The 15363-nt window shown below is 39.0% G+C and overlaps 1 protein-coding gene across 16 annotated transcripts in view; it reads left to right on the top strand.

The window, feature by feature from the left end:
* The window catches only part of apbb2.L (amyloid beta precursor protein binding family B member 2 L homeolog), a 166200-nt gene that overhangs the window by 83885 nt on the left and 66952 nt on the right, over positions 1–15363 (top strand). For 13 of the 16 annotated variants that reach the window (XM_018229369.2, XM_018229328.2, XM_018229377.2 and 10 more), the window contains one exon: positions 13311–13519. In XM_018229369.2, coding sequence (XP_018084858.1) covers positions 13311–13519 — 209 coding nt within the window. Of the gene's footprint in view, positions 1–7957; positions 8139–13310; positions 13520–15363 lie in introns of those variants that run through there. The other 3 variants (XM_041588603.1, XM_041588600.1, XM_041588561.1) reach the window with 3 other exon arrangements.

The following is a 15363-nucleotide window of genomic DNA, read 5'->3' as shown; positions in this document are numbered from 1 at the left end:
CAATAGGCTTGTTTTGCCTCCAGTAAGGACTAATTTTATTATAGTTTGGATCACATGCAAGGTACTGTTTTGTTATTACAGGGATAAAGGGAATCCTTTGTGGTCCCAATGAAGCAGCTGTTTCGGGAAGGGCTTTTCCTGCTTCAGTATGATGTGTCTCTGTGTGCAAAGCATGGTCTGGCTTGCCCAAAACTCTTAACTGCAACCCATCTGTAAGATGAATTTAACACCAACTGTGAGCCAGGCCTGATCCCCAACATCAGTGCTCAACCTCACTAATACTCTGAAACTCATCCCAAAAGAGTAGAAGCTTCTATAGCAGCAGCAAAGGTGGGACCAATTACGAATTAATAGCCTTGGTTTCAGAATGAGTTGTTGAACTTGCAGGTATTCGAATACTTTGGACCATATAGTCTAACTCTAAAGTAAAAAATATAGTTTTATTCTGCTTTAGCTGGTGCTACAGATACAACATCTTTTGATGTCAGTGTTATTAGAGTTTAGCTCAGTGCTTGGGTTTGTTGGACCCTGGATGTCATACTGTCCTCTGATTGTAATCATTGTAATTGAGTTGGGGACATGGCTTGTGCTTTCTGTAAAGGACTCATTTTTTAAACACAGCAGCATAAATTGAGTTGGTGTAGGGAGGGTGAATACAGAGGGGAGGCAGGGATTGAGAGCTTTAAGCCTGATTGTACTCTGTATGAAATCTCAAATTGGAATATGGATTATAAATAGTTCATGCTTCTAAAAACAACATTCTCTGCAAGACATGTATTTCATTCTCTGCTCGATGCAGCACAATTCAAGAGGTCTTTGGGGCCATAACAATATGAAGTTTATTGTGTTGCTGTTGTTTCATGTAAAGAAATTTTTTTTATTCTTGAAATTTACTGTAGATGCAAGTGGCGTATTTAATTTTTCTGATATATTTCTCTTCTACACACCAGTCCAGCTGCTTAAATATAGGGAGGCTCTCTCCATTTGCTATATGATTATGCAAGCCTACCCTGTATTTGCAAATTCTTTATATTTTCTTACGAATGTAGGTAGAGGGCAACCTTAAAGTACCAGAAATAGCAGGGAATAAAATTTAAATTATACTCCATTTCTAGAATGAGTGATAGTGTAATGTTTTGCCATGAAGGTGTTGCATACTAAAACATGCTGATTTACATTTATACTTGATTTTATTTGAAAAGTATGTCTGAAAAAGGTCAGCAGAGTGGTGCTATAGAGTGGAATCCACTAGGAGCAAAACAGCTAGAATAAATCTATTCAGCATGGGTGTGAATAGTCCAGGCGTTTATATATATATATAATACACAAAAGCCATGAATATCTTGTAAATTATATCCTTATAAACTGTGAGTTCTGATGTCATCAGTTATAAACGGTGAGTTCTGATGTCATTTCTGTCACATGACTCACTGAAATTTGTGTATTATAATAAATAAAGTACCCCCAGTTTTAAAATATAAGGATATTATAAGTTACATCGGAGTTCCATGACCTGTATAAAAACACTCGGCCTTCGGCCTCGTGTTTTTATATGGTCATGAAACTCCTCGGTAAATTATAATATCCTTAAATTTTACAAGAGGGGGTACTTTATTCACTATATATATATATATATATATATATATATATATATATATATATATATATATATATATATATATATATACACTAACGTTATACTATATACTTACTACAGGTATGAGACCTGTTATCCAAAATACTCGGGACCTGGGGTTTTCCGGATAAGGGATCTTTCCGTAATTTGGATCTTCATACCTTAAATCTACTAGAAAATCTGGTCAACATTAAATAAACCCAATTGGCTGGTTTTGCTTCAATAAGGATTAATCAAATCTTAGTTGGGATCAAGTGCAAGCTACTGTTTTATTATTACAGAGAAAAAGAAAATCTTTAAAAATTTGGATTATTTGGATAAAATGGGAGACAGCCTTTCCATAATTTGAAGATTTCTGGATAATGGGTTTCTGGATAATGGATCCCATACCTGTATAATTTTCTTATTTGAGAGAAGGTAAAGAAAAAATTAAAAGCTAATTCAGATGTCCGGTTCCACATTAATGTTTCACATTTCATAGTGAGAGAAAATACAATTCTAAGCAACTTTCCAATATACATTAATGACAAATTTTCAATAGTATACGTTAATTGTGAATTTAATCGCTATTGAAAGTGGCGGTAGTTGTCTTGCTGTTTACATTCTCTGCAGTCCTGGCTCTGACTCCTGAAAAAATGTTGCTCATCGGCAGATTGAATACCTGAAAGAGATCTGACTCCTGTTACAGTGTTTTACAGTCGGGGCCCAGAAATGAAAGAGATAACCATATGTTCATGTCAATAGCACTTTTACAAATAGCTTTAAAGGAATTGTTCAGTATAAAAATAAAAACTGGGTCAATGGATAGACCGTGCAAAAAAAAAAGTCTCTAATATAGTTAGCCAAAAATGTAATGTATAAAGGCTGGAGTGACTGGATGTCTAACATCAGATCACTACTTCCAGCTTTGCAGCTCTCTTGGTTTCTACTGATTGGTTACCAGGCAGTAACCAATTAGAGACTTGAGGGGGGGTCACATGGGTCATAACTGTTTCTTTTGAATCTGAGCTGAATGCTGAGGATCAATTGCAAACTCACTGAACAGTTATGTCCCATGTGGCCACCCTTCAAGTTGCTGACTAACTCAGAGTTAGAGAGCTGCAAAGCAGGAAATAGTGTTCTGGCTATTATGTAAGACATCCAGTCACTCCAGCCTTTATATATTACAATTTTGCCTAACTAACTAAATTAGAAACATTTTTTATTTTGCACAGCCTATCTATTTATCCAGTTTTTACTTTTACACTGAACTGTTCCTTTAAAACCCACTCAAAAGGGGATCGATAACATACTTTGGCAAAGTTGTTTAGAATGATTGTACATTTCCTTTCACTTGAAAAAATGTTGTATTCTGCCCATTTGATTAGTAGTGATGTGCGGTGTTGCCCACAACCCGCGGGTTGAGTGGGTTCGGGCAGGCTCCTGCACAAAATCTTGCAAGAGGAGGCCCAAACCCGCAGGTCCCTAGCACTGCCACCATCTAAATTTATAGACTCGCGCCCGCCCCCCTGCAGGTCTATAAATAGAGGGAGAATGCCAGGCTGGGTGTGGATTGTGAGGGGTGGGTTAGGTGCGGGTCGAGAATTTCTCAACCCCTACACAACTAGTAGTTAGCTATTGTGACATGCCACTGGCCTGCACATGCACTTTTTGGGGGAATTAGCGTTTGGTAGGCAGGTAGCGTAGTATTTGGAGCTTAGAGACAAGGACACCAAGGTTTAGGACAAAACACGGGTTTATTAAGCACTGGGCATTCCTAACACAAAGGCAACAGAAAAATGTTCAGTTTAACAACTTCACTGTAGGACATGCAGGGTACAGTTCAGCAACTACACTGCAAAACATTGAGGGGTTTTCCCCCTCTGGTCGCTCACCATCAAGGGAAAATCTCACCCTCTGGAATTTCAGAGCATTTGGGCTTCACACTCAGCCCTGCTGGCTTACCCTCCTGGGATTCAGACTCAGTAGCCTCTGCCAGTCCTTTTCTCTTTCTTTCCCCACAAGGGATTTAGGCTCCAAGCTCTGGAACTCTCCTTCTGCCCAGCTCTGTCTCTCACAGCACCTCACTTGCCTGGAGAGCCCTGAGCTATGGGAACACCGCCGTTTTACATTTTCAGGTAGCTTCTCTCTTAGCTGCCACTTAATGACATTGCTGAGAGGGAATATTAACCGTACCTGAGTTGAGCATTCATTTGCAACCCATACAATGCAGTTTAACCACACTCTTTTATGTGCATGTACCTCTAAGATAGTGGTGCTTCCCAAACACCCTGTCACACTATATATTGTTTTGGTTACATTACCCTGCCAGAAGAATAGCCCTTACCAATAGATTTGTATACTTCCAGGTTAAATGAAACTATGGGAAATTAAATAATGATACGAACGTGTGTGAGTATGACATATCCATGTCCAGTCCTGCCCTCGGCCCCTTCCACTTTGGGAGTGCCTAAATTGGAAAGTAGCATCAGATCAATATAATGCCCTAACACTAATTAAACAAAGCTAGTGTTAAGTGTGGTGTTTCCTTGTTATTTAAGATGAGAAGACCATCTGTATAGCTGATCAATAACGCACAGATATCTGCTGTCTGGAGTACTCAATACACAGTAGAACAATCATACCCTTGGCTGGAGGATACTTCTCTCAAAAGCCTCCCATTTTGATAAATTGCAAATGAAAACTGAAGTTGCACAGAAATCAGTGGAGAAAGTGCTTATGGGTGAAAGAATGCTCAGAATCATCACTGGAGCGCAGCTTTTTCCTGCCAATGGCACCATTTCTTCATAAATATTATTATAAGGGAACTCGTTCATTATTTATCCATGACTTGTTTACTTCTTCTTGTTTAACCACTTTTTTTTTTAATGCGTCATTAATTTCTTCCACACCAAATCATATAAACAACTTTGTTTAAAATTATTTTGGTGGTGTGTTTTTAAGTTGGCTGTTTTATTTTTAAAACTTTTGGTAACCGATTTGGAGGCATTAAGTTCCCTAGGGTTGAGGCCAAAGGATGTAATAAGTCACTTATCCTTATAATGTTACAGTTGGTTTGTGCTTAGTACTGCTGAATGGCTATATTGACATAGTTTTATATCACCATTGAAACAGGCTGTGAGTATGAAGTTTCTGGTGCAGATATGCCAGTGGAAAAATATAGGTAGTGTTTTTGTCTGTCTTTACAGCCCAATGCTGAATAAAGTGACCCTGATCATTAGGCTATATCCCCCACAGGCATCTTTTAAGGGAATTATGACACTATAAATGGCTGTGGTAGGGGGTACGGAAAGTTATTGTCACTAAGTAAACAATGAACATGTATACAAGGCCAACACTGCCTGTAAATATTACCTTTATAGGGAACTAAGAATTCATTCAGCTTTTAGTATTTCAATTAACCTAATACAAAGGGAACATAGGATGATATAATGGTCCTTTTAAGTATTTGTGGTAAATGTATTTTAAAAAAATCTTCTGATTCCTCCCATACTCATGTGGCATTGAAAGGGGAACTTGCTTTCCTGGAAGTGACAGGGAACACTCCTCCCTTCCAATGTTCCCTCTAATTCCTTCTCGGCTATGTGCACCAAAAAATTATTTTGTGCACACATTTTAAACTTGCATGCGCAGTTTTTAAAAACTGTGTGCTCAAGTCAGCATTGATACAAAATTCTCTGTGTAAACCACAATTTGTTGTGTGTGTGCACAAATGCACACCTTAGAAGGAACATTTCTCCCTTCTGCTTCCCTGGAATTTTATTAGACCCCTGGGACTATTGATCATACCAGTGTAAAACACTAAGCTTGATTAAGCCTTTTCCTATTCTTCACTTATAACTGGGGAGATGGATAGCACAGCGGCAATTCCATGTATAATTTCCCCAGAACTCATAGCAGGATGGCGCTGGGGCAATTCCATTTATAAATACCCCTAGAATACCCCTAGAACTCATAGCAAAATGGCACAGTGACAATTCCATGTATAAATACCACCAGAACTTATAGCAGGATGAACACAGTGGCAATTTCATGTATAAATACCCCTACAACTCATATCAGGATGGTACAGTGACAATTTTTTATGTATAAATACCCCCAGAAATCATAGCAGGATGAACACAGTGGCAATTTTATGTATAAATACCCCTACAACTCATAGCAGGATGGCACGGTGACAATTTCATGTATAAATACCCCCAGAACTCATAGGATGAACACATGGGCAATTTTATGTATACATACCCCCAGAACTCATAGCAGGATGGCATAGTGGAAATTCCATGTATAGATACCCCCAGAACTCATACCATCAGGACCGCCATCAGAAATCACAGGGCCCCATACGACAAAATTTCCTGGGCCCCCTGGGCTGCGCCAACCGCAAGCCCCACCTACAGGTCCGCCCCCACCACACAGTAAAAAAAAAAAAAAAATATTGGTGGCTAGGGTTCCCACATGTTAATAAAAAATAAAAAGATATTGGTGGTCAGGGCCCCCCATAAAAAACCATTTGTGGCTAGGACCCCACATGAGAAAAAAAATTGGTGGCCAGGGCTCCCACCCCCACATTATAAGAAAATTGGTGGCCAGGAACCCTTAAACGTCCATACCTTCCTGAAGTCAGCAGCTCTCAGAAAGGTGGGGGGCCCGGCTAATCAAGTAAGTGTGGCATGGCAGGGCCCCCTACAACTCTCCCCCCTGTCCCCCCCTGATGGCTGCCCTGCATAGCAGGATGAACATGGTGGTGATTTTATGTATAAAAAACCCTAGAACTTATAGCAGGATGGCACAGTGACAATTCTATGTATAAATATCCACTAGAACTCATAGAAGGATGGCACAGTGAAAATTCCATGTATAAATATCCCCAGAACTCATAGCAGGATGCCACAGTGACAATTCCATGTATAAATACACCCAGAACTAATAGCAGGATGCCACAGTGACAATTCCATGTATAAATACCCCCAGAACTCATAGCAGGATGAATACAGTGGCAATTTTATGTATAAATACCCCCAGAATGCATAGCAGGATGACACAGTGGCAATTTTATGTATAATACTTTAAGAATTAGCAGATGGGAGTGGATCCAATTTTCTCTGCCTCTATACAAAATGCAGGCCAAGCATGATATCTCAAATTGCTCACTGCACATGCGCATTTAGGACTTACAGGGGAAAATGTAAGAAAAAAAGAGAAATATACTATTAAAACAGGAGTGGGATGAGAGCTCCAAAACTGGTTCACTTCCAGAAATGTGGGGAATTGACATGTCTATAACATATATATCTAGATAAATACATAGTAACATAGTAAGTTAGGTTGAAAAAAGACAAACATCCATCATCACCTTTGAACTCTATTTTAACCTGCCCAACTGCCAATTGATCCAGAAGATGGCAATAATTCCCATCTGAAGCCTCTCCAATTTTCCTCAGAGGGGGAAAAATTCCTTTCTGACTCTAAAATGTCGGACTAATCCCTGGATCAACTTGTACTATGAGCTATGATCCATAACCCTGTATTCTCCCACTTGCTAAAAAGCCATCCAACCCCTTCTTAAAGCTATCTAATGTATCAGCCTGTACCACTGATTCAGGGAGAGAATTCCACATATTCACAGCTCTCATTGTAAAAAAACCTTTCCGAATATTTAGGTGGAACCTTTTTTCTTCTAATCGGAATGGGTGACCTTGCGTCTGCTGGAAAGTCCTACTGGTAAATAAAGCATTAGAGAGATTATTATATGATCCCCTTATATATTTATATATAGTGCCTCTTCTCCAGCCTGAACATCCTCAAAATGGAGGGGGCATATGCAGTACAAATGATGTGGCCTGGATGGGGAAGATATGCCCAACTTATATACATGGTACATGGCTGTGCAGCTCATAGTTACATACAGTAGACTGTGCCACTGGAAGATGGACATTGTTGGGCTGACCTGATTGGTTGCTATTAGCACCCATTTGCCAATTGAGTATAAATATAACATCATAATAATTTCATAGTAGAAATAAAAGGAAGAAAGGAAGACTTTGTTTTTTTGATGAAGTTGTAGTTAGTGGGGAAAGATTCCTTTAAATTCTCTTATTGAGTACTATTTCTTAAATGTTTGCAAAATCAGAAAACAGTAGTAGTACGTCATTTTACTTGCTTAAACTCCTCTCCGAGCCTTAAACCCTGGTTTTAGTGCACCTTGGCTGTTGTAGTTACGGATCGGTGTATCCCCTCCCATGAAGGGATGATTTCACTGATAACTGCGTGAGAGCTGCGCTTTCTGTTGCTATGACGACCCCATCACACAGCAAAGCAGGGAGCATTCCAAAGCCCCCGTTCTAAACGCTGTTTATTTCTCACTCGATGATGAGCAGTGTTACCAAAAATAGAACATTAGTGTTGCCTTTTTTGCCAGTGAGCTGGTCCTAATGCTTCTGCTGTACCAGGATGCTGGGGAGAGACTGTATGCTGACCATCGTCATTCTTAATTACCAGGGTAGGTAGCAGCTTTTTTTCACCCCCTCTATACAGGGAATGCAGAGCAGGGATTTCTGTGTGGGCCATAGCATCTCTTAATAAAAATATAAATGCTGCCATAGAGGATGTAGTGCAAGATTCTCAACTTCCAACACTGGCATGAAAGTTTTATAATGCATCTGTTTAATTATTGAAACATATACGTTGCAATGCTGTAAATCCATCAAGGCGGAATAATTTTATGGAATAGTAGAAGGCCAACAGGGTTTAGCGCAGGGAATTCCAAACCTGTGGCTCTGACAGTTTTTCCTTAATTGCTCGTAGGCCCTAATTCAGAGCAAGAATCGTAATTTTCTCTGCACTTTACAATATGCAGTGTGTTCTTGCATCATAACTTGTTCACTGGAGCAGGACTTTGAGAGAACATGGCTGCGTGAGCCCATGATTAAGTACCTTGCTGGTACTAAATTCAATGGAGATGGATTTATACTTATAATTATGACCAATAAAACATTTTAACTTATACTATTGGCCCTGTGGATTCCTCTAAGTGCCGGATAGCCCTGATCTTTTGCTGTGTGTTTTTTGGATTGACGCTCTCTGAAGCTGGGGGTCTGGGGCTGGTGCACCTGGACCACATGATCAACTTGGTGAGCTAATTATTCTTTTATAATGGAGCACCATTTTCCTTCCTTTGTAACATGGCTGCATGCCCTGGGAGCATTAGAAATAGAATCCTACATACTGTATTGTATTGTATTTTAGCTGCATGTCAAACTTACATGCATAAATTAGCTTTCTTGCATAGCCGTATAGGCTGGCTTCTAGCAGGCAGCAAAGTGATTTTGCACCTTGAGCCGACCAACACTCACAATCTTCTGATTCCTCCCATGCGCATGTGGTATTGAAAGCTATATTTGCTAACCTGGAAGTGACAGGGACCAGACCTCCCTTCTTCTGCCTTCTGCAATTTTATTAGACCTCTGGGCATATTGATCAAACCAGTGTAATTTGGCCATGGTTGGGTCCAATACTATATAGCACCCATGTTCATTAATCAGCCTCTGCTAAGCAAGAGCAAACCCCTTGAAAGCATATAGCATATGACCGCTGAAAAAAGTGTGATATTGTTGTCTAAGATGTAACTGAACTAAATGCTAATGTATGATGTAGAAAGTGATGTTCTGAGACAATTTGCAATTGGTTTTCATTTTTTATTATTATATTTGTGTGGTTTCTGAGTTATTCTGTAGGTCTCCAGTTTGTAATTTCAGCAATCTGGTTGCTAGGGTCTAAATTACTCTACAACCATGCATCAATTTGAATAAGGGGCTGGTATATGAATAGGAGGGAACCTTAATAGGAAGAGGGTCCTGTTATTAATACAGTTTTAATATTAATAAAAGTTAACTTGAAGGTGAACAACCCCTTCAACTATTAGTAACATATCCTTTCAAACTAGAGTGCTGTGTAGTGTCCCATAAAAAATATAACTTTTTTTTTATTCAATTGCATTTGTCAATTGGTTACTGTAGGATATGGTTTCCTAGTGTTGTTAATGTTACTAACAGACCATCTATGTGACATGGGATTCATTTATTGTACCCACTGAAACATTACACTGTCCCCATTGTACCCAATTCAGTTTAACTATATTAAAATACACTGTGTGAACAACAGCAAGGCTTATGCGCATTCCCAGCACTAAGAAACAATTGTACAATAGGAAGTCCACCTCATTGCCGTAGAGTTTAGCTATCAACAAGGAGACCCGGTGATATTGGGGCATAAAATTCTTTCTTCAGTTGTACGGCAATGAACTGGAGGGTCATGTTATTAATACGCACAAATGTATGCAGAACAAAAATAGTATGGTGCCCCCTTAGGACTGTATATAGAGAGAGAGAGAGATTGTGACCCTTGTGTATACATTTGTGCCTTTTATTCCTAACAAGGGTAGATAAGGATAAAATAGAATAGTCGGGCATAGTGCTAAAACTTCATAAATGTTTTAAAGACAAAAATGCCTATTTTAAGCCTCCATTAAAAGTAATTTCAGATGTGGAACATTCCTTTAAATTTATTTTAAGCAGCGTTTTCCACTTTCCCAGAAAACATTCAGAGTATTTAATGGTATTTTAGACAGATAATTGTGCTGATTGTTCTAAATTGCATTATTATTCATTTTAGTGGCACATTTTTACTTGTTTTCTTTTCTTTGAAAACATATATTCCCTATTGTCCGTTTCAAAAGCTTGTCTGGTTTGTCACTGGGGGTATTGTTGTTGTTAGCCTTACCTTATATTGTCCTATAAATCCACCGAGCCTCTGGTTGCTCTTTTCACAGTTGAAGTTCTTGTCACCGTTTAAAAATGGTGTTGCACATTGTGCATCTGAGAATTGTGCTTACTGGGGCATCATATCTGATAGCTACCTTATAGGGCTTCTTTATTTGCTAAGGTAATTATAACTGAATTGTTTCTTTAAGCACACTTGTTGATTAAGTGGTTGACTGATTGTTAATTATAATGTAGAAACAGACACTGCTAACTGATGTGGTGTATTAATGTCAATGTGCAGCTGATCACTTTTGAAGGAAGGTGCATTTCCAGGGACAGGGAGTTGAAATTAGGAAAAAGGTGGAAGCTGTATTGTAAAAATATACAAAATTAGAAACTGTAGAGCTGCTAAATAAAAAGCTAAATAACTAAAAAAGCATAAATAATAAAGAATTAAAACCAATTGCAAGTTGTCTCAGAACAGTGGTGAAACTATAGTGGAAGCAGATCCCACAGTCGCAAGGGGCCCGTACTGTGTGGTCTGCTTCCTTTATAGCAAATAAAAGACCCTTCTCCCCAGCCGCTCTCTTACCTGGGACGCAAGTTGTGGGAATGGGCGGGGTCGGTGGTGAGTGGGTGAGATGGGGTGGGGCATGGGCAGAGACAGGGTGGGAAGTGGGCAGGAGGATGGGGATCGGAGTGCGCTGGGCCCTTCTGAAGATTGTTTTGGTAATACCACTGCCTATATCGCTCTCTACATCGTACTAAAAGTTAACTTGAAGGTGAACAGCCCCTTCAACCATTAGAGTGTCATGTCCTTTCAAGCTAGAGTGCTGTGTAGTGTTCTATAGTCAGAAAATATTATTTTTTTTTTTACTCAATTGCATTTGTCAATTGGTTACTGTAGGATATAGTTTCCTAGTGTTGCTTATGTTACTAACAGACCATCTATGTGACATGGGATTCATTTATTGTACCCACTGAAACATTACACTGTCCCCATAGTACCCAATTCAATTTAACTATATTAAAATACACTGTGTGAACAACCAGCCAGGCTTCTGTGCATTCCCAGCACTAATAAACATCATCTTCCAACTGGAAACAATTGTATAATAGGAAGTCCGCTTCATGGCCATAGAGTTTAGCTATCAACAAGGAGACCCGGTGTTATTGGGATCAAGGAACCATTGGAGCATAAAATTCTTTCTCCAGTTGTACGGCAATGAACTGGAGGGTCCTGTTATTAATACGCACAAGTGTATGCAGAACAGAAATAGTATGGTGCCCCTTTTGGACTACACACATATATAGAGAGAGAGAGAGAGGCAAATTCACTAAGCGCCGAAGCGCCGAACGCTAGCGTTACTTCGCTAGCGTTTGTCATTTTCGTTACTGCGCAAATTCACTAACGAACGCTGGCGTTGTTTCGCTAGTGTTACTTCGCACCCTTACGCCTGGCGAAGTTTCGCTAGCGACGTAACTACGCAAATTCACTAACGCGCGCAGTGTACTGAACGCTACCTTTTACGCTAGACTTCCTTCGCCACCTCAGACCTGGCGAAGCGCAATAGAGTAGATAGGGATTGTTTCAAAAAAAGTCAAAACTTTTTCTAAGTCCCAAAAAACGCTGGCGTGTTTTCTACATTATGGGTGATAGGCTGAAAAAGATCGAAAAATTTTTTGGGGCTCCCCTCCTTCCCCCCTACATTTCCTGACTCATGGCAACTAACCTAGACAGTGGGCACATCTGTAGGGCAAAATAAAATTTTTATTTGATGATTTGAAGGTTTTCTAGCCATTTGTAGTGCTGATACGTATTCCTCCATTGAAATTTGAATTTCGCGCCGTATGCAAATTAGCCTTCGCTAGCGTAACTTCGCTTTACTTAGCGAATCAACGCTAGCGCAACTTCGCAACCTTACGCTACCCCTGAGCGCAACTTCGGATTTTAGTGAATTTGCGAAGCGCTGGCGAAACTATGCCTGACGAAGTGCGGCGAAGTTACGCCTGACGCAACTACGAATCTTAGTGAATTTGCCACAGAGAGAGAGAGAGATTGTAACCCTTGTGTATACATTTGTGCCTTTTATTCCTAACAAGGGTAAATAATGATATAATAGAATAGTAGGACATAGTAATAACACTTCATAAATGTAAGACAAAAAAGCCTATCCTAAGCCTCCATTAAAAGTAATTTCAGATGTGGAACATTCCTTTAAATTTACTTTAAGCAGCATTTTCCACTTTCCCAGAAAACATTCCGAGTATTTAATGGTATTTTCAACAGCTAATTATGCTGATTGTTCTAAATTGCACCATTATTCATTGTAGTGGCAAATTTTTACTCGTTTTATTTGAAAACATATATTCCCTAATGTCCGTTTCAATAGCTTATCTGGTTTGTCACTGGGGGAATTGTTGTTGTTAGCCTTTCCTTAAATTGTCCTATAAATCCACCGAGCCTCTGGTTGCTCATCTTTCAGTTTAAGTTCTTATTTGTCACCTTTTAAAAATGGTGTTGCACATTGTGCATCTGAGAATTGTGCTAACGGGGGCATCATATCTGATAGCTACCTTATAGGGCTTCTTTATTTGGTAATTATAACTGAATTGTTTCTTTAAGCACACTTGTTTAAGTGGTTGAATAATTGTTAATTATAATGTAGAAACAAACACTGCTAATTGACGTGGGGTATTAAGGTCAATGTGCAGCTGATCACTTTTGAAGGAAGGTGCATTTCCAGGGACAGGGAGTCAAAACAATGTACTATCCTTGGAAATTAGGGAAAAGGTGGAAGCTGTATTGTAACAATATACAAAATTACAAACTGTATCCCTTTGATAGAAAAATCTAAGTAACACAATGGCTAAATTGCAACTTTGATTCCTTATATCTTTATATTTCACAGCAGATATATGGAGCGACCACTCATTTCAGACTGATCCAGACCTGCCACCTGGATGGAAGAAAATCAATGATATCGCTGGCATCTACTACTGGCATATACCAACTGGAGCAACTCAGTGGGAGCGACCTGAGTCAGCACCTACAGATCTCCCAGTCTCACGCAAAGGATCACTTAGCTCCATCACATCATCCCCCACACCAGAAAATGAGGTAAAACTCACAGATGCATTTCTAGCATGTTCTAAAGAAACCCACTGCTCTGGATGCCTTAGTGGAGCTTACAGTCTAATTTCCCTTTCCACCTATAGACACACATACTAGCTAAGCTCAGGCAATATTCATAATATAGGCCATAGTACCTTTACACATTGTCTGTTTGTGCACACATGATGATAAACATATATATTTAAGATAGACAACACAGCCATCCATTTACATTATGGATACAATTTCAATGTTGATTTAAAAGTCCAAGGCAGAGCAAGCAATATGGCTGCCTTCCTTGTGTGAATGCAGTTATTTGGCAAAATCTGTGTTTTCCTTTAAGTACCTTATCACAAGGAAGGGAAGGTGAATGCCATTACTTAGGCAAATGTATGTGGGGAAAAAACCCTGAATTTGACCACTTTAGGACCTGAAACTCTATGCTCAGCTTGATCCTCAGGTGAACAGTTTGCTAAGAGGCAACTGAGAAAGGTGCAGTGGTATGAGAGCGAGAGTCCACAAATTGAACATATTTGTGGTGTCTGCACCCTAAACCAGAAACATACAGTACATCATACATTGGTTCAAAAGAGGTGTTAAAGAAGCCATGTATGTAGAAACTGAAAAACCAAGTTAAAATAGAGGCGGGGGGGGGGGGGTGCGACATCTATTGTCTGCCCCTGAAAATGCTATTTTGGCACCTCTCCCTGGAAGTTTTAAGAACACCTCAAAGCTCCAATTTTGCTAATACAATACATAACTTCATAACATCCTTGCAGATTATAAACAAATTATGCTTATTGGAGCAATATTCCTGATATATTCCCGAACAAAAGATCTTATTTACAAGTTATTCTGAATTGAGAAAGCCAGTTGAAACGTCTTCAAGGAAAAAACACAGCAAGTCCAGTTGATTTGACTTATTTTTACAGATATACCAAGACCTGGATGAATGAGAATTTTCACAAACATACATTATAAAGTAATTGGTTAGCTAAGTGGGTGAGACTTCAGGCAGGTTACAGTCCAATGGTAAATGCCTTTTGTATATTGTAAACTCAATGGCAGGATTGTGTTGGCAAATTCTGTAAAATGTGTTGCATACAGCAATGTTATACATGAAGATAATAATATAAATGGGATTTCTGTCCCATTTAATATAATATAATGGGAAACATTTTCAGTGCAGAAGTGTAAATCACGCAGACTTTTGTCCCTTCTAAATATAGTGTGATCAACTGACCAACACTACTGACCTCACATATATTTGTGTGACATTGCCTGAATTTTCTATTGTTGATCATGTCATGCTTTGCTTTCCACTGCTGTATATTTCTAATCATCATGAAGTTTTTATTGCGTTGTTAAATGTACCCATGACACTTCTATATGACGTTTAAGCACACCATTAAAGGGGATCCCCTCCAAAAACAGTTTTTGCATAATGAAAGAAAAGGTCAACCTTCCAATATCCATGAATTAAAAATTGTCAGTGGTTTTAAATGTAATTGCTATTGAAAGCAGTATCTATCTGAATGTTTATAGTCTCTGCTCTGCTGGTTCTGACTTTCAAAACAGTGTAGAAAAAGCCAGTTGATTGACTGACCTGTAGGAGAACTGACCTCTGATGCATTGTTTCAAAATCAATTAATAGAAATTCTGCTTTTAATACGTTTACAAATAGCTTTAATAACTTTATTGAATGTATATCGCAAAGGTGCTTAGAACAAGATTTCTTTTTCACAATGCAAAAACAGGTTTCTGTGTAGAAATACCATTTCATTTGGTGCTTACATGCAAACCTTAGATGCAAAGAGTATGTGTAGCTTCCTGATTAATGCAGAATACAC

This window comes from Xenopus laevis, chromosome 1L, assembly GCF_017654675.1.
Source record: "Xenopus laevis strain J_2021 chromosome 1L, Xenopus_laevis_v10.1, whole genome shotgun sequence".
Classification (NCBI taxonomy): Eukaryota; Metazoa; Chordata; class Amphibia; order Anura; family Pipidae; genus Xenopus; species Xenopus laevis.
This window is presented reverse-complemented; position numbering and strand designations above follow the sequence as displayed.